The 24401-nt window shown below is 37.5% G+C and overlaps 1 protein-coding gene across 26 annotated transcripts in view; it reads left to right on the forward strand.

Annotated features, from left to right (window-relative positions):
* Window positions 1-24401, forward strand: part of LOC137468721 (uncharacterized) — a 296780-nt gene that overhangs the window by 133689 nt on the left and 138690 nt on the right. For 12 of the 26 annotated variants that reach the window (XR_010996161.1, XR_010996139.1, XR_010996140.1 and 9 more), the window contains one exon: window positions 22003-22220. The exons of 10 other annotated variants lie outside the window; for them this stretch is intronic. Coding sequence is in view for 5 of the 16 variants with exons in the window: in XM_068180668.1 (XP_068036769.1) it covers window positions 22010-22220 (211 nt within the window). In the remaining 11 variants the exon portion in view is untranslated. Of the gene's footprint in view, window positions 1-22002; window positions 22221-22815; window positions 23253-24401 lie in introns of those variants that run through there. 4 more of the 26 variants (XR_010996136.1, XR_010996135.1, XR_010996162.1 and 1 more) reach the window with 3 other exon arrangements.

Raw genomic sequence — 24401 nt, forward strand, 5'->3', positions numbered from 1 at the left:
CATAAGTAAAGCTGTATCCTGTGCAGTTTTACTATTGTTATTTCTTTCCTCTTCCTGTCTTTATAAGTCATCTTGTTTACTGCATTCACTTGATTTAACTTGTTCCTTCTTTTTTGTTGTGTTGTTTTTATTTTAATACTATTAGGTGCTTAATTTGCAAGTTAGCAGAACACCTAGTTTTGCTTGGGGAGTTTAGCTACAAAAGCAGTATACACTTTAAATATAAATGTGACCCAAAGCTGACATCTGAATTATGCTTCTGATAATCTAGCATTACCCTAACAGGGTCAGGACTAAAAGATCATCATAATTGAGGACTAGAAAAAAAAGAGGAGTTTAAAAAAAGCTTAAATTTTCAGCATGCATACTGAAATGGATGTAATACTCAAAGTGTAACCTGGTTTTGAAATGGGCTTTTTTAATTTTATTTCTCATGATCGATTGGCATGTGAAGCTGGAGCTTTTCAGGAGAAGTCTGGGATTATGAATGCATCAGCCTCTGCTTTTAGCACAGCAACGAGGTTATCAATAATGCATTGGAGATCTCAGAATCCTTGAACATAGGGAAATCACAGCTGGTGTGGGCTTATTGTTGAAATGGCAGATTTGAGCCAAGAGGTCACGACAACTGCATGTCAGACGGTCATACACACGCACACAGACATGTCTTGAGGGAATGAGGGGAATAATATCTGAAGAATTGCCAGTGCCCATGTTATTTAGAAACTCTTCATATGTTTCTATAGTTCAACTTTAAAAGCAGCATATTTAATGCTGCTTGCAGCAGCCTTTTGACATTTTGGCCTTTCCCAGTATTGTAAGTTTTATTGTTTTCCTGACAAGTTTATTCATATACTAACAGCTTGCTTGGCAGCAATGTTCAGACTCAATACTTAGGCTTTCTGGTCACGGTGATGGCTGGCAGTAATAGAGAGGGAGAATAAGTGAGTGTGGAAATGCAAAGCTGTCTCTTGTTACATTTTATCGATCTCATTCTGGTGTCATTCAATTAAGACAGAAATGTGATGGATAGTGTCTGCATAGATCCCTACTTTGCTTTCCAGCCACTCTATATAAAGCGTTTCTGGGGGAGGGAGGAGTAAAGAGAGTGTGAGGGGAGGAGGGGATAGCAAATCAAAGATACAGTGTGATTTGAATTACAGATCAAACTTATCTTTTAAAAAAATCATTATTCTAAAGCTATGCTGAAAAGCAATATTAGCAGAGCTAGCATTCTCTGTTGTCTTGCTAATAAGTATGTGTAAATGTCCAGCACATTGTTCATTGCAGTTGAAGTAATGTTGGTAGTTTTTTTCCCAGATCTTGTCTGTGGTTTATGAATAAACACTTGATTCTTCTGAATTTAATACACAGATAGAAATGAAAGGATTTACTTGCCTAAGAGAGTTGCCTGCATGCTGTAGGGCAGTAATTCCAGATAAACATCTGAAGATAAGAGTTGTCATTTCAGCCCACTGTTTACTTTAAATGTGGTGAAAAAAAATTGAGAAGCTCTCTCAGTGTGGTACAAAAACATAGAGATTAGCTCCATGGGTTTAAGCAGACCTACATCAATGCACTACCAAGCCTCTTGCCCAATCTTCACACAGTGGCAACTTCAGAACTAATAAATTACTTTCAATCTAACTCCCAGTTTTCTGCCTAAGATGTGAATGAGACAATCCTAGAATGCATGGGTGATTTCCAGACGTGTTTTTTGTCATTAGACTTGCATCAGGCTCCTTAAGTGTTTTTTAGAATGTACAGGCTCTTTAGTTCTCTGTGAGGAAAGCCTTGATAAATCTCATCTCCTGGTTTTCCTTCCCATCTTCTCTGTTTGAGGGTAGGAGGGCTGTCTGTCCAGTTCACCTCTTTTCCCATAGAACTTCCAGGGGAAGGGTTTGCAACTCAGAAACCTATGTCTGGGGCAGGTTTGGGATTCTCTGCTGAAATGAGGTTACCTGGGCAAAAGCCAATTCACCAGAACCGAAGTACTTTGTAGATGTATATTGGCCATTCCAACTATCAGAAACAAAAAAAGACCAGCCAACTAAGACAAAAGAGCAAACCAAGCTGTACCACATGCAGCATGTAGGGTTGATGTTCCTGGCTTTCCAGCCATTGTGGCTGTTGAGAATGTTCCACTTTGCACAGTCTGGCTGTCTCCCAAAGTCCCTTTTCCTGCCCTGGGGAGCAAAGGAGTCCTAGGAGCCAACATTTGAACTAAAAGCCTTGAGGCTTTGATGTTCAGGACTGTATTTTCCTTGCAACTGCCATTATTGCATACACATTTACCACTGTGAAAGGCATTAATTATTAACTAAGAAATAATTATGTTTTAAGGTTTTGAAGTTTTTAAGTATTTAAGATTTAAGCCACATTTTATGTGTGACAAGGCTAAGATTTTAGAAATGACAGCACACTTCTGTTATTCATTCAGATGAGTATTCTGAGTGCTTGTTTGGGATTCCTTTGTGCCTCAGGTTAACAGCAGTTACTTGATGCTCTGCAGAGCCTACAACGGAGTTATGGGCCTCGGTTCTGGATTCATGGGCTTGAAGATCAAACATCAACTGGGGTTTGAGTTTTCAAAACAAGAGAATTTGAAAGAAGAGGTTAGGGCTGAGATGAACCAAGGTTTCTCAGAATAATTTGACCTTGTGTTATTAATTAGATGCTTCTGCTAAATCGATCAGCAACAGTTATACTGCCATGAGTATAAAGTGTCTTCCCTTTGTGCAGGAATTCTACCAGGGATCTATAACTCGTTTTCCGAGGACCCTTGGAAGGAATCACATGAGAAAAGTGCTGCCTTCCAGACATGAGAAAGCAAGAAGGGTCTCAGGCCCTTCCAGTCATTGCTGTTTTTTTACCTAAAAGCAAAGATAGGTACACTCAGGACTCTGAATAATTGTTGAACCTGCTCTTTGAGGGCTGATCTAAAGTGGGGATGCTGCTTAGATGAATCATGGATGTTTAATTCCCATTGAAATTCTTGAACATTGCGGGATATTGAGTTTATGCACCTTGAATACTTGCTCCAGTGTCAGTATCTTTGGAAATTACTTTTAATATAAGACAGAGAGGTAGACTTTTTTTATGCTTCTATCCCCCCTTCAAAGTGACATTGTTTTTATTATTAAAATTAGTTCATGGTATAGCATGTTGTAGCAAAGACAGCATCGTTTGTGCAACATCCCCTCTTAGTTAAGGAGACTTTCAGTGCTGGACCATTTGATAAATCATGCATTTGCCACACAGGTATGAAATCAAAAATATTAATGTGCATTTAAAGCAAATAATGTTGCCTAGATTTTATAGGCAATCTCACAGCCAATGCTGTTGGTATAACTGCTTAAAATAAAGCAGTTAAAGTGATTTCCTCACTTAACATCCTGACTCGGCACAGGTTTCTGTTTCTTTCTCCACTCTGAACAGAGAGTTTGCTTTGCTCCTTCCTGGCTTTATGGGCTCACATAATGTAATATACAAAATAGCTTTGCATTTTTAATTACTGTTCATTTAACTGCAGGAAGGAAAATACTTGTGGCATTAAAAAAAGGAAGAAAATATTTTTTAAAATGATGTGGCTTTGTGGGAGGTGACTAAGGGGCCTTGAGTAGCAATCTAAAACAAAATTTACCAATGCAAAATTTAAGCATGATTTTAAAAATTTGACCATCTGGATTTTTTTCAAAGGTTCATTGAATTATATCAGGTTCTAACAGCCATACATAACATTAAGAAAGACAACCAGCTCTAAAATAATGACTACTAATAAGCTCTACAAGGAAACTTTTAATATAATTTGTCCACTGGAAGCTTTCCTTTTCCCTGACCTCAATGAAGAAACTCCATTGAGGTGTACTTTTGGATAAATTCAGTGCACTGACAGCTGTCTCTGGAGCTGAAACTGAACATGCATTAAGTTTATAAAACTTGATCTAGGTGTTTTCATGTCAGTGTCATGCTTTTTGTAGATGTCCGCATTTCATAATTGCAGAAGCAGTGCCACAAGAATTACTTGTTTTGTATGTTATTTTAATCTCAGAAGGGAACAGCTAAACCAGCACAAACCAAACCTGTTTTAAGACATACCATACACTTGAATTTCCAGTTTTGTTTCTAGACTTCAGAAATTCACAGAAGATTGAGGAGAGGAGGGAGGGAGGCTTCCTAAGCACAAGCACGCAAGTGGTTATGGCCTATTGTACTCTTTTTAGAATTGAAATATTTCAATAGCCTGAAAATGAGCCAGACAGATTGTATATTATGAACAGGGGAAAAAGAAAAAAGGATACAAATAAATAAAGAGCAGCTGCACTTATGTTAGCAGTGCAACAGAGTTAAAAGAGACCTGAAAAATTATAGCTGACATTTTATATACAAATCTAGGAGAAAAGAACCCTAAAGTATATCAAGTCTTGTCATATTCCATTCTGCTCTGAACTGAACTTAGGGTTCAGTGTTTAATGTATGAGAAACAAATATTTTCTTTCTCAAGTGCTTCTAAGGAATTAGGATTAAATATACGAGACACAGGCAGATCTTTGAACAGCTTACTTAAAAGCAGAAAGAAGCCAATATCTGAGTCAGATATATTTTTGACTATTATCAGCTGTAGCAAGAATTTACAAGTAATTGTCTACAATATGAGGGTAGAAAATATTAGTATTGTTTAAGAAAAAATACTTTTTGTTTTGGAATTATTTTTGGGATTCTCAGATTCCTGTATTTTACTCCTTGATATTTAACTGTTGGTGGAGTGGACAATCGTGTTTTTCCAATGTGGAATTCACCTTTATCACTTCAATGTACAGAGAATGTTTAAGTATTGTTACATTGTTTGGTAATTAGAACACTTTAAGTGAGGAAAAAATGGTAAGTGTTCAGAGTCTGCTTGAATTTGAAACCTGTGGCTTCAGAGTATGGCAAACATTCATTCAATATCTGTGTGTAAGTTGAATAAATAAATACCATTTTTCTTTATTGCACTCTCTCCAATAAACTAAAGATAGTAGAACAGCCTTGTTTAGCCCTGCCTTTTGATTTTTCAGTATTAAGTAGTCTTGTCCATTAATCAGAAACTGGAAAGTCTTTCACAGACAGTGTCCCAGCTGAAGAGGAATCAATGGTGTTTATGCTTTCATTCTACCTGAAGTTCAGTATTTAATACATGTAGTAATTCTGATTGTCAGAAAATGTCAGATGGTAGATATAAAAAGAAACATAGGCTAAAGAAGGGTAAACTTAGTTTAATCTAGGACAGAATCAATAAATAAAGGTGGAATGCTTTACGAATTTAGTCCCAATAAGAATTAGGTGTGGTAAAGGTGATTACTAAGATTTTGGAAGTCAATTCAGGAATGCAGTCATGTTAACTTGCTTTAAGGAAGACAAACAAATACGTCCTATTCATTAGGTTTTGGGTTGGAACAATGGGCAAAACTCTTCCTACTGATTCTTTATGTGCAATTCTGAAAATCAGTTTTTGTAATTCTGGGGTAACCCAGAAAATAGAAGTAGTGAGACAAGTCATGTTAGCAATCATTGAATCATCATAGAATCAGAATGGTTTGTGTTGGAAAGGACTTTAAAGATCATCTTGTCCCAAACCCCTGCCATGGGCAGGAACACCTTCCAGTAGACGAGGTTGCTCAGGGCCCCATCCTACTTGGCCTTGAACACTTCCAGGGATGGGGCAGCCACAGCTTCTCTGGGCAACATGTGCCAGTGCCTCAACATCCTCACAGTAAAGAATTTCTTCCTAATATCTAATCTAAATCTGTCTACTTTTACCTTAAATCTATTCTCCCGCTTCTATTACTATGTGTCCTTGTAAAAAGTGCCTCTCTTCAGCTTTTTTGTAGGCTTCCTTCAGGTACTGTAAGGAGTTCTAGTGTCTTCCTGGAGCCTTCTTTTCTCTGGGCTGAAAAACCCCAATTCTCTCAGCCCTTCCTCACAGCAGAGCTGCTCCATCCCTCTGATCACCTTGGTGCCTCCTCTGGCCTGGCTCCAGCAGGTCCCTGTCCTTCCTGTGCTGGGAGCCCAGAGCTGGATGCAGCCCTGCAGGTGGGGTCTCAGCAGAGCGGGGCAGAGGGGCAGAATCCCCTCCCTGCCCTGCTGCCCACGGGGCTCTGGGTGCAGCCCAGCACACGGGGGGTTCTGGGCTCCCAGAGCACATGGCTGGGGCATGTTGAGCTTATGTGGACATTAACAGTGATTATGGAAAATATAGCTGTGATCAATGTAGCTGTTTTGCATCCTTATATTCTAGTAGGAATATTGCCTCTTTATTTTGGTTTTGATAGAGCACCTGTAGTTCTCAGTGGTCAATATGTGTTTCTACACTGTGCTCCAAGTGCTGGCAAACAACAGGAGGTGGAAGTCTATGTGGCAGCGCCTTTGTCATGAAAAATGGTAGTTCCCAACACTGTGGAAAGGGACCTTGGGGTCCTGGTCTATGGCCAGTTGGACATGAGTCAGCAGTGCCCTGGCAGCCAGGAGAGCCACCTGTGTCCTGGGGTGCATCAAGTGGCACCCCAGCATGGCCAGCTGTGCAAGAGAGGAGATTGTCCTGCTCTGCTCTGCTCTCACCTTGAGTGCTGGGGGCAGTCTCACAGTATAAGAAAGACTTTTAGATATTAGAGAGTGTCTAAAGGATGGTCACGAGGATGGTGAAGGGCCTTGAGGAGAAGCCGTATGAGGAGTGGCTGAGGGCACTTGGTCTGATCTCCCTGAAGGCGACTGAGGGGAGACCTCACTGTGGTCTTCAACATAAGGGGAAGAGGGGAAGCAGACACTGATGTCTTCCCTTTGATCATCAGTGATAAGATCTGAGGGAACAACCTGAAGCTGAGTTAGGTTAGATATTAGGAAAAGGTTCTTCTCCAAGAGGGTGGTTGGGCACTGGAACAGGCTCCCAAGGAAGTGGTCACAGCACCAAGCCTGATAGAGTTTGGACAATGCTCTCAGGGTGTTGGACAGCACTCTCAGGCACGTGGTGGGATTCTTGGGGTGTCCTCTGCAAGGCCAGGAGTTGAACTCAATGGTCCTGATGGATTCCTTCCAACTCAGCATTTTCTGTGATTCTATGATTTTTCCACAAACATGGTACTGTGGTGCTATTTTGATTAAAGACAGTGTCCAGTCTAGAAACTACAGTAAAGATATCCCTTTTAAAAGGCAGGATAGACTCTTTTAGGTTATCCACTTTTTTCTTGGCAGCTCTCTTCTAGCACTAGGGATTCCAAAATGTGAATCATATTTTCCAGCAAACGTCAGATGCTGACAGTAAATTTGAAAACAAGATAAGTTATTTATAGGTAAATAAAGTCTAGTTTCTAGTATAATGGGTGAGAATATTCCTGAGAGGGTCCATCTTCTTGACTGAAGGATACATGCTAGGAATATGCATCATTATGTGTATTTCTGCTTATGCAATATGGGAACTCTTGAAGATATTTGCAGTTTGGAGTCTCTTCTCCCAGGCAAGGACAAGAGAACACAGCCTCAAGCTGTCCCAGGGGAGGTTCAGGTTGGACATCAGGAAGAATTTCTTCATTACAAAAATTGTTAAACACGAGAACGGACTGTCCAGGTTGGTGTAGTCTTTACAAACCATTACATGATGTTCTTGCATGAGTCCTGCTTGGCTCTTTGTACTTTATCTTTCTTGAGCTGCTACATTCTTTTACACTGTGTAATGTCAGTCCCTGAGGAACACAGGGTAATTTTGTGTGTAGAAGAATAATATTTCAAATATCTGAAGAGATGTCCAAAATTATTAGGAAGATTTGCCCAAGCCTTTTATGATTGCTCAAGTCACAGAAAAGCAGATACTTAAGAATAAGAATGTCGGCAACCTTAATGGCTGTTGCTCAAGAGGATTGCATTTAATTTTCCCAACAGCACTGCTGTGTCCTAAATAATTTCACAGCTTCCTCATCATAAGCCTCATAGGAGCAGAAGGGTACCTGAACTTCACCAAGTCCTGCTGAAAGGAGTGAATATCGTCTTTGTGTTGGAATTTCAGGATAAGTGCTGGAGGAAAAATACAGCTGTTCCCTAACTGTTGTCAAGAAAGATGTTTAGTCAGAAGTTTCTCTGAGGAGAAGATAAGAAAGGGATTTATTTTTTTGTTTAATTTAATTTTCTGCTACTCTGTCTTGGGTTCTGTCACTGTGTTATGTGGCTGCTCTGTAAACTGGTGTGAAGCTTCTGCAGTTGAAAGGTGTTTGGACATTCTCTTTTTCATTGGTTTGCTTTCCTGAAATTCAGACAATGTTTTGAAGATTTTATTTCCAGAATAGTGTCATCTTGCCAAAATGAAATAAATTATTCTTGTTAGTTTCATAGTTGTGGAGGGAAAAAAAAAATCAATGAACTTTTACTTTTTCTGCTTTCCTGTTTGGCTATGCTACAAGTAAAATCCAAAGAATCCAAGATCATCTTCTGAGAATTAAAAAGAAAAAGAGATTCTGTTTTTAATACTCATTTCATAATTGGAACACTTTCCTTGAAATTGCTGAGAGTGAAGATTTAAGTTACTTTTAAAACTAAGATGCTGTCAAACTGCTAAGATAAGTATGCAAATATATTGTCATAGACTCATAGGCACCTTTAGGTTGGAAAAGACCTTTAAGATCATCAAGTCCAACCATTAACTCAGCACTGCCAAGGCCACCACTTAACCATGTCCCACAGTGCCACATCTACACATCTAAATACATCCAGGGATGGTGGCGCCAGCACTTTCCTGGGCAGCCTGCTCCAGTACTTGATAAACCTTTTTCTAAAGAAATTTTTCGTAATATCCAATCTAGGCATTCCTTGGTGCAATTAGAGGCTGTTTCCCTGTATCTTGTTGCTTTTTATGTGGGAGAAGAGGCCGACCCCCACCTGGATACACCCTCCTTTCAGGGAGCTGTAGCACGTGATAAGGTCCCCTCTGAGTCTCCTTTCTTTGAGTATGACTCCCCCCCCACCCAGTTCCTCAGCTGCTCCTCACCAGACTTGTGTTCCAGACCCTTCCCCAGCTCTGTTCCCTTCTCTGGACACACTCCAGGCCCTCAATGTCTTTCTTGCAGTGAGGGGCCCAGAACTGAACACAGGATTGAGGAGTGGCTTCACCAGCGCTGAGTACAGGGTGCTGATCACGGATACAAGCCAGGTGCCATGGCTTCCTGGCCACCTGATAACACCTGGGCTCATGTTCAGCTGCTGTTGATCAGCACCCCCAGGTCCTTTTCTGCCAAGAATCTATACAGCCACTTTTCCCCAGTCCTGTTGAACCTCATGCAGTTGTCCTCAGCCTGTGGATACAGCCTTTCTGCTTTAAGGCCTTCCTGCCCTCTCAGCAAATCAACACTCCTGCCCAACTTGGTGTGCTCTGAACACTGACTGAGAGTGTGCTTGATCCTCTCATCCAGACCAATGATAAAAATATTAAACATCAACAACCTCTCCTTCATCCATTATATTGCTCAAGTGGAAGCTGCCTTTCTTAAATCCTTACTGGCTGGGCCTGATCCCCTGGCTGTCCTGCCCCTGCCACATCATGGCGCTCACTACTGAAAACCTCACATTTTAGTCCCATACTGGATAAGTGCTTTAAATTTTTTCTATCTCTAAGTATATTCTAAATACTTCTAAGGAAATGTGGAAAACAAACTGAAGTACTAAGGACTGTGCCTTTTCAAAGAAATGAGAACATGGAACCAAATTTTGTGCTTTGTTTTTTGTGCTTCCTGGACTTACATGTTGTTCAGACCATGTAATTAGGTTTCTTTCAAATATCTTGGAGTGGTAGACAGATGGATTGATAGATTGCTGTGCTTGTGTACACAAATGTGTGTTTAAAGGATTATGGACAACATTTCTGGTCATTATTATAGTACCATTTCAGATTAGTGTGTTATCCATACCTGATTCTATTTTATGCAGAGGCAAAATTTATTATGCACAACTCAGAAAAGTAGTCCTAAATTTGTTTCTTTGTGTATATGAGAATATTTTAATTGCCTCAAATTAAAGTAATACTTGAAGTCAGTTTAACAGTAACATTTATATTGGTCAGCGACTGGGATGATAGAGGATCTGTTGAGCATTTCCAGATAAAGGAGAGCTTTGGTTAATTAATTTCCATTATCACAGGTACCAAGATTCAGTCTCTTCAGGCCTTTCCTCCTCTTTCTCTGTATACTTAAGATGGTTATAAGTAATTGATGGTTGACCTTTCTTGACAAACCAGAAAATAGTGAACTAGTTATATTTAAGTGTACAACAATGGGATAAATAATCTCTTTCTTACAAAATAGGTAGTCTGTAACAATCAGTCTTAAAAACTGTTTATTTGATTCTTGGGAAAAGGAGAGGGTTCAGTTCTATATAGCAATGAAATAAACTTTGTGGATATTCCCAGAAGTTTGATAGTGACATGTAAATAGAGATGCAGATATCAGGTACTCTAAATGACATGGATATCAGAGCTCTGGTCCCCTGGTCTGGTAAAGGCAAATTTAAATCTGAGATTTCTGAGTGTTGATCTATTTTGCTTCTTTTGTTGATTATTTCTCTTTTCAAAATTAATTTTATGTATGAAATCTGACTCACAATATAAGCCCAAAAATTATGAATGAAAACGGTGTGGGTAGGAGTCTTCTAGATTATCATGCTATAATATCATTTAATATTTGTGGTCCAGGAATGTAATACCTTATCAGTGAGTTTAATCACATGAGTATTAGTAATTCATTTCCTAAAAACATTATGCTTTCCTTTCATGGATTTTTGAAAGGGCTGTATATAATCAAAGGGCAGTAATGTATCTTTAGGAAACCAAATAATCCTAGAAAGTAAATACTAAATGACAAAGTATTTCATGAATAATAACTACATAATGCTGTCTTTAACAGTCTAAGGAAATAGCAAGTGACTAGATGAGATCAGGACAGTACTTTAAAGGCCCAGGGTTCTAGGAAGTGACTGTGTCTTTGTGGATTTCTGCCTGAATTCAGATTTAGCTAATGAATGTAGAAATACGCACTCAGATGCTGCACTGCAGCTGCTCTGTTCAAGGGACTCAAGAACACAAATTTTCTGACTTTAAGTGGCCAGTAAATTATTTTCAATAATTCCATCTCCCATTGCTTCCATAAGCAGTGGAGTAGAAATTTGTAGTTTTTTGAGCAAGTTTTACCTGCTTAGGTAAGCCATTGATCACTTACCTGTACTACAGGGCTTTTTGTCAAATTCAAAAGTAAAGTGGACTTTAACATCCTTGTGGTGGTGTAGAATTTCTTCTACTGTGCTATAAATTTTTTTGGGGGAGGACGTTTCAGTTGCACTTGCACACTGGTTTTGCTCGGGAGTATCTTAATAAAGTTATTTATGTTAAAGATATGATAATCTAAATTTATTTCTTAAAAGAGACTTTTGGACTGTTTCTATCCTGTTGGGCTGTCCAAATAAAGCAGAAAGTTATAAGATGAAAGTTATTTACTTTATTCAAGGATTGATATGTATCCATCTTGCTAGTCTTGTCTTACCACAACAAACTTACCTAAAAAATGTACCATACTCTGCAACAAATTAATTACTTGGTATGTATAAAGAGAAAGGGCTATAATGATTTCAACATGATTTTAACCTGTAAGGATAACTAATGGATGTGGAATAGAATGGAATTTTCTTTCATTTTTTTTAAATACTTCAGAGTGCACTAGAATAATGAGCTAGTTACTGGTAATGGAATGAGAATAAACAAGGCCATTTTTATGGTATGGCAAGTTAGACATCAATTATGTGGCCAAGCAGCACTGAAGGATGTAGCAAACTGGGAATTAAGCTGTAGTGTTAATTGATTATGAAATCATTTGATAGCCTTTGGTTTTATTGAAATGATTCTGAGAGTGCATCGTAAACTCAAAATCCATATTAGGAGAGGCATCACATTGTGTGCTGAGGATAATCTCAGTAGCAGGCCAACTTCTGACAACAGTGAAAACTTACTTTTATATTTGCAGCTATTTTGCCAAAAATGATTAGGGAATTGTGCATCTTTCTGGCCATAACTATGAGCACAGTTTGGATCTACTTCCTTTAGTTTTACAACATGAATTTCTTTGTTTCTGCTGTTGATATATCTAGTTAAATGACACATGCTCTTCATCTTTTATGTATATATAATTTGCTTCCTTAAATTAGAGGTAAGTGTGCCGAGTTCTTGAAGTGTGCCTCTACTTGAAGAGGCAAGATGATACAGCACTAGCTGATTAATACTGTCTAGCCTCTGTGCAAGGTGACAGCTCCCAGATTCTTTTGAATTTGAAGAACATTGCACTTTTTGGGCTATTTTTATACTCCTTCCCAAGATTTTTGCCCTTGGGTGGCACGGGAGAGCACCAGATGGCAAGGTGGGCCACTGCCATCCTACTGAGCCTCTGGGTGTTTTCATGGCTGTTCTTAGGCCAGATGTGGTGCCTGCTTTGTCAGGCTACCCACTCCTTTTTTTGTACTGTGTTTTGGAAGGTCTTGCTTTGTCTTCTTCTTCAGTTCAGCCTCCTAAGACAGGTGCACCTTTATAATTTCAAATTTACAGAGCGATTGTCATAAATTCATAACACTTAAGTTCCATGTGGTTTATAACCTTCTAACAGCTTTCTCTCTTGCTGCTCCTAATGCAGGAGTCCCTGCCTTTTGCTCATGGAAGGTCTGGCCAGTTTGACAGCCATACTCATTTTGACTGCCTCACCTCTGCCTTGCGCGCTTCTCTTTTGGCTGCTTTCCACTTTCTTCTTCTAAAGGCACGGGACCTAGGGCTGTGGAGAAGTCAGAACGTAACAATAAAAGGAAGATAAAATGGCAAAAAACAGTAGTCTGCAGTGCAAAAAGCATAAAGAGGCAGACTATAAATCTTCACCACAGGTTGGGGGAGACAGAGGTGAATTATGTGGCCATTCAGGATAGCTGCATGGTTGTGCTCTATGCAGTCAGAGTTTTGCTCTCTCAGGTGAGTTTTGACATTCAGTTTTACTTCTTTTCGAGAAAAAACATTGCTCTAGACACCAGGGGTAAGGTCCACTTTACTGGAATATATCAAGAGGTTTCAAGTTCTGCTCAGGCAGCTGCTGGAGGCTGGCAAAAGAAATCTACTTTTATTGACTACCTTGAATAAAAGAAGGAAACCCTGGCAAAAAAAAAAAAAAAAAAAACCAAAAACCAAAACATGAGAAACTTTTGCCCCTATAATTCTTCTGAATAATGTTACCTCTTCATATGCACTTGTTCTGAGCAATAAGACTTCTGGGTGTATGGGATGAGGTGGGAGGCTATTGAGCCAGTCTGACATTGTTTGGTCACTAGTGCATATAAACATTCTTCTAGTGCCACTTATACATAGGTACCATACATATCTTTAATGGTATTTAATTGAGATTAAAAAAGCTGTTGGAGTAGATGCTATGAATGCATATTAGGAATATTACTTAAAACCGTAAGCCTTGATATTATAAACCATAACAAATCTGAAGGACTCATAATGGCTTATCATGTCAATAAAATGCACTTAAAAATCCCCAAGTGATTAGAAGGAGCCATTTCAGTCTATTATATCAATTGTTATATGCTGAGAGCATGAGAGATTTATTTTTCTTTTCCATCCTCTGTTAAAAAAAAAGAAAGGAGGAAATTAAATAATAATAAGCTATGTTCAAATAGAATCAAGGTACTAAAATAAACCCACAGAAGGTGATTTACAAATTATGGAAGGCAGTGAAAAGTTCTTTCCAAGAAGAGAATACTCTCATGTTACACTCAAGTCTCTCATTTTTATACACCACAGGATGGCTGATGGGCAGAGTATGTGCTTGCACCAAAGATGTTCATGTTGAACTGGCAAGAAGTGTAAATTAAACATAATATCACCAGAAATCAGAAAAAAAAATTGCCACTTATACCAAGTGATGACCTCCAGCACTTGCACACAGGGAAAATTGAATTGACTTTACTACCCCATGTGGTAGTAAATGCTCAGCAACCATTGTAGTAGAAGAGGGTGGTGATATTTTCCTAATCTCATACTTTTCCTGACTGATTCTTCCAGGCATCTTCTTCAGGGGATGAGCAAAGGGGACACAGCCCCCGAGCTCTTGGGGGCAACAGGGGCCCTGATGTTTGCTCTTTCCACCCTGACAACTTCATCCAGGGGCAGTGACTCTGCAGCAGATGTCTGGGGGGCAGTTTCCCATCCTAGAGGAGGTCGTTCAGACTGTGTTTTCCCCATGTGTTCCTCTGTCTCTTGTCCATTTGATCTTGTTACCTGGACTGGCCTGTAAGCCTCACGTAGATCCAGCAGGCTTTGGGAGACGGCAGGAGGATCTGGCCTAACAAATGATCTTTGCTCAGAGCGATGAGCTGAATTTGGAGATGGTTACTGTGCTGCTCCATTATGCAGTTTAGCCAAGGGACAGCCTTGTTTGTTAATTTACACAGCTGAGTGAGGAAAGCTTGGAATTGTTTTCTGCTAATATATAAAGATCCCCTAAATTGCTTTTTTGCGGGCTCTGAACTGGATTACATAGCCGTTCTGTAGCATGTCTAACAGACCTGAGCTGGCTCTCTGGGGCCAGCTTTGCAGATGGGTCTGGGACAGTCTTAAAATAGCCCCAGGGGGCAAATTGCTGGTGAAATTGGTGTCACGGCTCCCCAGGCTGGCAAAGTAGTCAGAGGGAGAGGCAGGGGCTGCTCAGTAGCTCGGTGTCCTGCTCTCAGCAGACAAGCTTAACCTCTGCGGTGCACACGTTTCAGCTGTTTAATGTCTGAATAGATGGAGAGTGTTCTGGGAAAGTGAATTTTTTCTCTTCCAACAGTATCCCTGCTATCTCTCTTGCAGATATTACATCTTACATTTAATGCAATCCTTTCAAACTGTCCAGCTTCGTATTCTCGAAGCCTGAGTTTTGCCTCTTCCTGCCTATACAAAATTAACCTGTTCAGCTCTGCACCCCACTCACGTGCTCAGGGTGGCCCTGGGACAAGGATGTGTGGGACTGCAGATTTTGGGGGATCCTTCAGCTGTGCAGCTGGCAGCTAGGCAGGAGAAAGAAAATAAACAGGTTCAGGAGGTGGGGAGAAATGAGCTGGTGGAAGCCAGGGGAGGGAAGCAGTGGCAAGTAAACACAGCTGAACAAGAGGAAAAAGATGTTTATGTATGCTTGTTTAAGGTTTGCAGTGGGGATAACTGCAAGTCTGTCAGAACAGTTTCTCCCCTCACAGCACTGTGAACCCTTTGCCTATTTACATGCTGTTATATGTGAGTAAGAAATTTGGCATTATGCAATTTTCTTTATGACCGAAATGCATCCAGTGAGGCTTGGCAGAGATAAATGTAAATGGTTCATGAGAGTCCCAGTTTGAGACTCAGCTGAAATAACAAGGCAGAGCAGGCCCATTCCCACCTGTACGTGCACACGTGTGTATGTACATGTGTGCAGTGCTGGCTTCTGCCCAAGAGAGGAGGCTGCTAACTGAATGGCCACTTGGCAGGGACAGCAATTTAAGAGCGACTTAAAAACATATGTTGGATTAAAAAGGAGATGGCACCCTAAGAAACACACAGAGATTACATATCTCAAATTATCAAAGCTGAGGAAACGTTGAACGTGGAAATGCAGCCTCTGCGTTGTTAGTCTGCATCGGGCTGCACATTCTGGAGCAATATTCCAAGATTCATTTTTCATTTTCTGATATCTTCTTGAGGATACAAGAAGGGGATACAAGAACACATGTAGCGGAACAAAGTGATCAATAAAAGAACATATAAGGAACAAATGCTAAGAATATTCAAGATACGATTTTTATTAGGCAGAGACCTCCAAACAGGACATTTTTCAATCTGTTCTGTTATTTTTTAAATATTTGTTTGACAGGCTTCTGTTTCAGGCAGACAGAAAAATAAAATAATGTTTTAAAACCCCAAAAAATACTAAGTGCTGGAGAAACTAAGTTGAGAAAGTAGGCTGGGAAAAAAAGGAAACCAGCAAAGTAAACTTGAATAATTAAAATAAATAAAAAGTACCATAAATAAAAGTACTGTTTGGAATTTTAAAGTTTTAAAATCTGATAGTATCTCTAGGTTTTAATATGTTGAACTAGAAACATTAAAGAAATTATGAACATATGAAAATGTTATGAAATTATGAACCATTATAAAAATTCCTAAATTGCATGTGTCCAAATGATCATAGCAAATTCTTTGGGAATGTAGGAAAAGACATTTATAATATTTTGCGTTTTTTAAATACCTTGTCTTTGTGTCCCCTAGGAACTTCAAAAGAGCATTATGAGGGAGAGAAAAATGAGAGGAGCATGTTTACAAGTATTTGTAAGGTGATAAAAATAGTTAAGACAGAGTGCTTAAATACATCGTCTCGTTTACATTCATCATGTGTGTCTGCATGTGTGGATGTTGTATGGTTTATGTAGCATGTCGTCCTGTCTTACTGCAGTTGAAGAAATATTTGTGGCTCAGTGTAACTTAGGCACAAAGAACTGTTTTCTAAGAGATAATTTGTGTTATTTACTGAAGAGCAGTACTTACACAATTGTGTGGTATCAGTACATTAGTGTTTGCTTTGTTTTGGTTTACACTTTGGGCTAAAAACAGGTGAAGCCAGGATAAGTTTGTTTGTGAAAGCTTGGTGATTACTAATGAGAAGAAAAATCGTCCCAGTCAAACTGAATAAATTCTGTGGAGAGTATGAAGGATTTTCAGTGATCCATATTGTCCTTGGACTTGGCTGTTGCATTGTACTTTAAATGGAATTGATTGTGTGGTTGTAATGAAAGTAACGGATTGATTTCTATACAGAGTTACACAGAGTAAATAGAAAAATGTTCTTGTCTTGACCTGCATTCATAAACTAAAAATCAGTGGCTTTTGACCTAATCATTAATAAAAAATGCAAATGTAATATAGGAAATCAGAAGGCTTCTTTAATTCTGAGAAAATCTACTGTTTATTGGATTTTGCTTGTGTGCTTTCTTGGATTTTAATTTTTTCTTTTTTTTTTTTTTTTTGAGGAATTTAGTAGCTGTAATCTATTTTCTCGTCAAGGAAATTGTAATTTTTGCTGTTCACATATTTTTGGAAAATATATTTGACTGTTTCCTTTCTTATTATTCCTTTTGCCCTAACCACATGGCATTTTCCTTTATTTAGGTAGAATATTTATGATTTTTATTACCTTCTCTGTTGAACAGTGTTGGCATAGCAGTTTTGTGAGTGTGTGACCCATACATTTTTAGAATGCTACTACATACACTATAATAGATTATTTCTAAAAGATAGTTATTTCTGAACTGAATATGCAGATTAATAGCTTTATGTTGTAATAAAAAGATGAAAGCTGTTGATGGAAAGAAGGTGCAACATTCTTTCTGTTTGAATAAACCTAACAAAAGTTTATATTATTGCAATGATTATCTCGGTAAAAGGCCATAGAGATATTTATGAGCAGCATCTATTACTCTTTTTTTTTCTTTTTTGCATGTGTGAAATTGCAGTTCAGGCCCCAGAAAAATGCACAATCCAGCTAGTAAATTCTCTCATTGAGCTGTAAACCAGGACTACAATAAGCAAGATCCAACTTACTGCATTCATCAGTTTCTCGGTGAATTTTGTGACTTTATTTTTGGTGCTTAGAGTTTAATTTCTCGCTGAAGTAGAGCAGCGCATTGTGGCGCCACACAAACAAGGAGAGCAAAACAATAGAAACCCCAACGCACCGACGGCCACCGCTACTCCATTGTAGCTTCCAAAGGCACTCTATTCTTCCCAGCCCACTTGATATCCTGCAGGTTGTGGCAGTACAATTCACAGGAAAAGCTTAGACATTGAGCTTGCACGCTTCTTGACTCCATTTTAAACCCTTTGTTCACACCGGGGTGGCATTTTTTCACACCACATGTGGCAGCTTTGACTCCTATCCAGCTTGTCGTATAGAATCAAAGTCTGTGATTTCCTACATTCCTAGTGTTGTCTCCTGAGTTGCTGTATTCTTTATTGCTCCCAAAATATTACAAATCTTAATTTCAGATGTAGGTTTTTAAAGCTTTATAGACTATGGGATGAGACAACTGTACCTGCACACTTAGATTTACTGAAAATTAAAGCAGTTTGCAGGGGAGGGCAAGAGCTCTTTTCCCCTCCCTCTTCTCTTTTAAAAAAAATTTCAACACTGGCAATTAAAAACTATGTGGTGAATTTGGCATATATTCATTCCTCCTGATGTATGTTTTGCAGAAAAGAATAAATATCATGTGTAATACTATATATTTTTGGATTTGGAAATTATACGAGTGCTTGTAGTTTGTTTCAGTATTAAAACATTATTCATCTTAAGGGATTCTTTTGTTGCATACAGGCGTCATCTGTTGTGCTCTCTTTTCCCTACTTTTCCAAAGACAACCTTCATCTGCAATTTTGCTGGAAGTTTTATGTGCCATGTCAATAATAAATGATACTTCAAACTAATTTTGAAGAGAACAAAACAAGTCTACTGATATGAATGCCCCTAAAATATGTTTTTTGAAAGTTTATTAATAGAAGATATATTGCTTAAATTAATGTCTTTCAGTGTAGCTAAAATGCCACTTGAATCCTGAAACAAATGCTAAAGTATATATTTCTTACTAAGAAACTTTACCATGGATTGCAAGTGCAAAGTGACAGGGCAACAATAGCATTTGGATAAAAATTGTCACATGAATTAATGTAACTTATACTTCACACTTTTTGATATATTTTTTAATTTATCAGTGAAAATAAAATGGATGTATGGCTTGAAAGAACATTCTCAGTTCCGTGTATATTTAAAAATCGGTACGTTCATTGTTGCTGGTTCACTCAGCTGAAGATAATAGAATAATTTTTCCTTGGCACATATGCTAGCCTGTACATTGACATGACACCCTAATAAATATTTTGACTCGAGAGCTGTTGTTTGTTGATGTTTGTCAGGTGGTTAGAATGGTCTTTTGGCTGCCGCTCCTCTCGTGAACTAAAATATTAAAATGTATGCTTTCAACCTAGCAGCTTTCTTACTGCATTTTATACATTTTCTGACTGCTTATTCTTTCTTTAAAATAGAGTACTGCTGTGTGCTTCATGAATACTGCTTATTCACCAAAATCCACCTAATTGCTTATGGTGTTCATGAAATTCTTACATTGGTTTTAGGTTTGCATTTAAGAATGACATGAATTGTATTATGTAAGAGAATAATTCAGTAACAGCCTCTAGAAAGACAAAAAAGCATTGTTCTTTTCTGGTTTATAAAATATAATAATTTCATGTGCTTGTTTTTTTGCCATTTCTTTGCTTGTTTGTTTATGGAGCATTAGATGTTAAATTGTTAAATCGTCTTAGCTGGTCTGACATGTAGCAGCATTGAATAACAAAAAGCCTGTTCCAATTAATATTTATTTTGTATTTCAGTCCAAAATCTCAAAGATATAAACTAACTTCTAGTAATAATTAAATTTCAATTAGAAGCACTATTTTATTAGCTCTGCTTCTAAGAAGATTTTGCGTAATTAAAAAAAATCCAAAATATATGAAAATAAACATTTAACTCATGGTTTGAGGTTTTTTTGTCTGGGATTTTTCAAAAAAGATGAACACTCAAAGAAGACAGTTAGAATCCATATCTAAAAATAGTTTTATTTTGCCTACTAAATTGTACAAAGTTTATGGAAATGTTTTTGAGAAGATCAATGAATACTTTAATAAAAGTACATTAAAATGGATTTTTTAAAGTTGCCTATTACTTTAAAAAGCAATTAATCTAAATTAACATTTCTATAGACAAAATGGGACATTTTTTATTTCTTTTTTACCAAACACCTTAGCAGTTTCTGCAGTTTAACTAGCTAAAAGGTCCAGACATTGAGTGCAATTTTAGATAATCCAAAAAGAGTTGTTTTATGAAAACTGAAACTATAAAAAGATGGAGCTTTTTGAAATGCAATAGAGTAATTTGTGCTAAGCATTTATTTTCCAAAGCACACTATAAGGAAACAAACATAAAATACTCATGCAAGCTTACCCATTTACTGTTTAAATATTAAAACAGTGACTCAGAAAAGCAATGTACACACACTTAGCAGAAAGTTATTTTACTATCACAGTTATCTACATCTAAACTTGACATCACACAGCATTTTTAGAAGACTCAAGTATGAATTTCTCGGAAGCAAGACAAGTCCAATAAGTGTATCAAAATTAGTTTACCTACTTTCACAGCGTATAATTACTGAAGAAAAGGCATGATCTTATTTCATTAAAGTGCCATGAAGCAGAAACATAGAATAAGCATTTGTCAATATCCATTCCAGAAAATCCCAACTTTTTATTTCTCGGCATTTCTTACTTTTTTCCCATGTTTCTTCAGACCCTCTTCATGTTAATATTTCTTCTATTTCCAGAAAAGAGAGAGGGTTGGGGGGTGAACCCCAACAACAAAACCCCAAAAACAATCAGCAAAAGCATAATTGGTTTATATTGCCTTTCAGCTTGTGGCCTGTCCTCATATTATTCAATCAGATCATACATACTCCCCTAAAATTCAGCTTGGAGTAATCCTCTGCTACTTAAGGCTGGATGAAAAGAGTACTCATTGTGAATTATGTTTCATCTGTCACAATAACCTTCTTTATTCTTTAGTGCACCTCCCCTTTGCCTGCGGCAATTAGAGAAAATAGGTATGCCTTGAAGTATGAGATAATGGTATCTCAAAAATATATATACTGATGTCATATACAGACAGCTCTGGGTTAGCAGCGCCCTGAAGAATATATAAGCCTTTTTGATGCAATCCAAATTTTGTTAGAACAGAGTAGATGCTGGCATACTGTTCAATGTGTTGGTGCTGATGGCTTTCACTAGATTATTGGATTTTTGACAAGCAGTGATCAGAGATTTTGCCATTCCATTAAAAGAAGAGTAAAAACTTGCTTACCGACTGATATAATTTTCCATGTTAGCTACAATTCTGTTTGGGTTTTTTTTTTTTAATTCGAAGATGTTAGAGAATCTTTTTCTTCATTTCTCCCTGAAATTCCTGGAGTTCTGTTGAACTCTTTGACTGAACATTTCAGCTACATTTTCTCAGTGGTTTAGCATGATTTTCATTATTTCTTGCAGTGGACATTTAACTGTTTCATCTTTAAAATAAAATATATATTTTAAAAAAAAGGTTGACCAGTGAGTATCAAAAATGTTTTTGCACTGGTACAGAAGAGCGAAAATCTATGTTATCAGATGTTACTTTTCCAAATTATTTGTCTTTCTGTATCAAGGGGAAAAAAGAATATAAACTCTTTTAGTGTTCTAGTCGCCACTATCAGGGTTATTTTATCTATTAGAATATCTGTCTTTTCTTTAAGACTATCTGCTTTATTGTATCTAACAAACAAGCAAAAAAGCAATATTTTTGGATTTTTTTACTTTTTAAATTAATTTTGGAAGTTTTCCAAGTTCATGTTTGTTTTTCTCTTGTGTTAATTTTAAAGCCTTGTGGCTTTAAAACCTCCAGTTTTGAAACCCCTCACAATTCTGGGCTGTTCATACTGATTCCAAATCAGCCTCCCTTGCACTTTAAGAGGTCTGATGTTCAACTGGAAATGATTAAGAGAAAGCACCTTTAAAAAAAAAAAAAAAATTAAGTGCTAAACCAAGCGGCTTAAAACAAAGAGATTCTGCTGTGAGGCTGGTCTAACATTAAAACACCGTTATTAAAGTTCCTAAGAAATTACTACACTACAAAAAACAATAATACTTGTGAATAAAGGAAGAGTTTGGCCCACTGCACAGGTTTGGGCACAAAAGTGCTTGCTAAGCTATCTATTTCACACTTGCAACGACAGAAGGTTCGATATTCATTCGATCGATGACTGAAAAGGCACAATGGCAAAATCGGACGGACTTCTTTTCAAATACAGATCTCCGATGTCCCCCTACAGTCTGCAGTCGCACGGCTGGTGGTGTGGCACAGACGGAGCAAGGGTTACATCAAGGCTGTTCTCTGGACCGTGCAAACAGTCTAGACCAATGACCTGCAGCATCGTGCCCTTTGAAGAAGAGGCAAGTTCAGTCACGACGAAGAAAAATCAAGGCGTACCCCTTTTAACAATAGGGAGCAGCTCGTGGCTGCAAAGAGGTAAGCAGGGGTAAGCAAAAAAGGCATCTGCTTCCATGGTTACAGGCCAAGCATGGGAACCTTGCTTTTGAAGAGGGACAGTTCTCAGGCTCCCTCACAGGCTATGTCATGCATTATAAGCAAAGGCAGGTTGAGCTGAAATCCGCAGAGTTATTTCAGAGTAAAATGATACGCGAGCACATGGCTGTTAGCAAAAAAAAAGTCACATGACTGCTTGGAAGCAGCCTTGCACTGTTTCTGAATCGAGCCTTTCGTTTGGGGCAGTTTCTTCTTTTCTTTTTTCATTGTCCTTTTTTTTTTCTTTCCCTCTGCTTTTGCAGCAAACTAAGAAAATTGGGAGAAGGTTTATACAAAACAGACATTTGTTTGATACATAAGATTCTGGCTATTCTCCTTCTCTAAACTGAAAAAAGGTCAAGGGTCAATGTTTTTTCGTGACAGGGCCACAAATCCTTTTGTTAACGTAGCTTTAGCAAATACCATTTAAAATAAGATTTTGCTTTTCTTTCCAAGTGCATATTATTATTAGTTTGACAGTATGAAAATAATGAATTTCTGTTTCTACAATAACTTTTTTGTTCCAATATTTTGCCAGTTCTTTTTCTTCGTTTTTGGGCTCTACAATGCTAATTGTCAAGATTTGCACTTCTAGAAAAGACAACTAAAAATGCACTCAAAATCAACACATAATAGTCCTGTCATCTTCAGGGGAAAAAGAGAATTATCTGCAGGCATAGGTAGTAAAAATGTGATCAGTGACTATAAGCCTGTGGTGTAACCATTAACCTTTGAGAATCATTATGTTTGTACTTTGTTTCTTTTTGCCTTGTCATTCCTTTAGCTGCTACATGTTACATTTCCACCTGAAAAATTAAAATGTGCAGCATATTTGCCTTGGCATAGGTGTGCCTGGTTTTTGAATTATGTTTATTATTACATCTGTTCTGTGACATTTTAACGGTTGTTGGTTGTTTTTAAATATTAATGGCTTACTATTTTGTTAGAATTTTACTGTTAAAGAGTCTGCTTTAGTAGCTTCTGTTACATACTATATGATTGTCTGTATTATTAGAAGCTATAGCATTTGTCTTAATATTGGTATAAGTTTAATTTTATTCCAACTATTCTTGTTAAGATTGAGGGGGTTGGGGGAACAGCGTGAGAGAAATGTCTGGCAAACTGTAGAACAGAGTTTAAAGTTCCAGAAACACTAATAATTATTCAAATAATTTCTATCTGTATTTTTTCCTGCTCTTTAATAACTTTAAAGACCTGTGGTACTTGGTAGAATTTGTATTGCTATCCTATAAATGTAATTAATATTTATGAGTGTATCAAGGGCAGTATTTTCTCAGGGTATATTCTGAACTTTCATTAATCTTTAGGATGGTTTAACTTCAGACTGAGGACTGTGTATTTGAAATGAAAGGATGTATATGAACTAACTGTACGTTGTTCTCAAATAACAACAGGCTTTTTTAAAAAAAGTTTTTGGCCTACCCTGCACATTTATGAGCCAAAATTATCCAAGCAAAAAGCCTCAAAAACTACATAGAAAAATATAAACATGCATAGGAAAATATAAATATGCAATATAACCAATTAAATATTAACAATAAAAAGTAGGGAGCCCATTATCTTAAAATCTTAAAGCCCATAATTTTAAAATGGTCACGATCTGGATTAACTGGATTCATTCTGGATAATTTATATCCTGCATATTAATTCAGTTTTCAGCTGGACTTTGACATGATTGCAAGCTGTACCTTTTCTCCAAAATGTCCATTAACTTGTCGCATCAGTTTAAGAGAAAAATCTATTTACTGGTCTTTTGTGTAGGTTGTTGGATGTAATAATACATTTTGATATTCCTGCTGAACAACAAATGCGTGTTAATGATGGCAAACATATTCATATACTCACTGTGCTTTACAAAGTCATACACTGTGTGGAAATGTTATGTCTTCAGGTTAATTTATTCTATGTGAAATTCTCTCAATTTTTATACCTTGCAGTGATAAATTAAATGATTAAATAATCTGTCATATGTATGGCACAAACAGTACAAAAGACAGTGTTATTTTATTTGGTATTCAAATACTGCTTGAAATTATTCTCATGCTAATAAAATATCCAGTTTTAACTTTTTTCTTTTTTTTAAAGAAAGAGATTTGCTACTGG

Source organism: Anomalospiza imberbis, chromosome 2 (assembly GCF_031753505.1).
Source record: "Anomalospiza imberbis isolate Cuckoo-Finch-1a 21T00152 chromosome 2, ASM3175350v1, whole genome shotgun sequence".
Lineage (NCBI taxonomy): Eukaryota > Metazoa > Chordata > Aves > Passeriformes > Viduidae > Anomalospiza > Anomalospiza imberbis.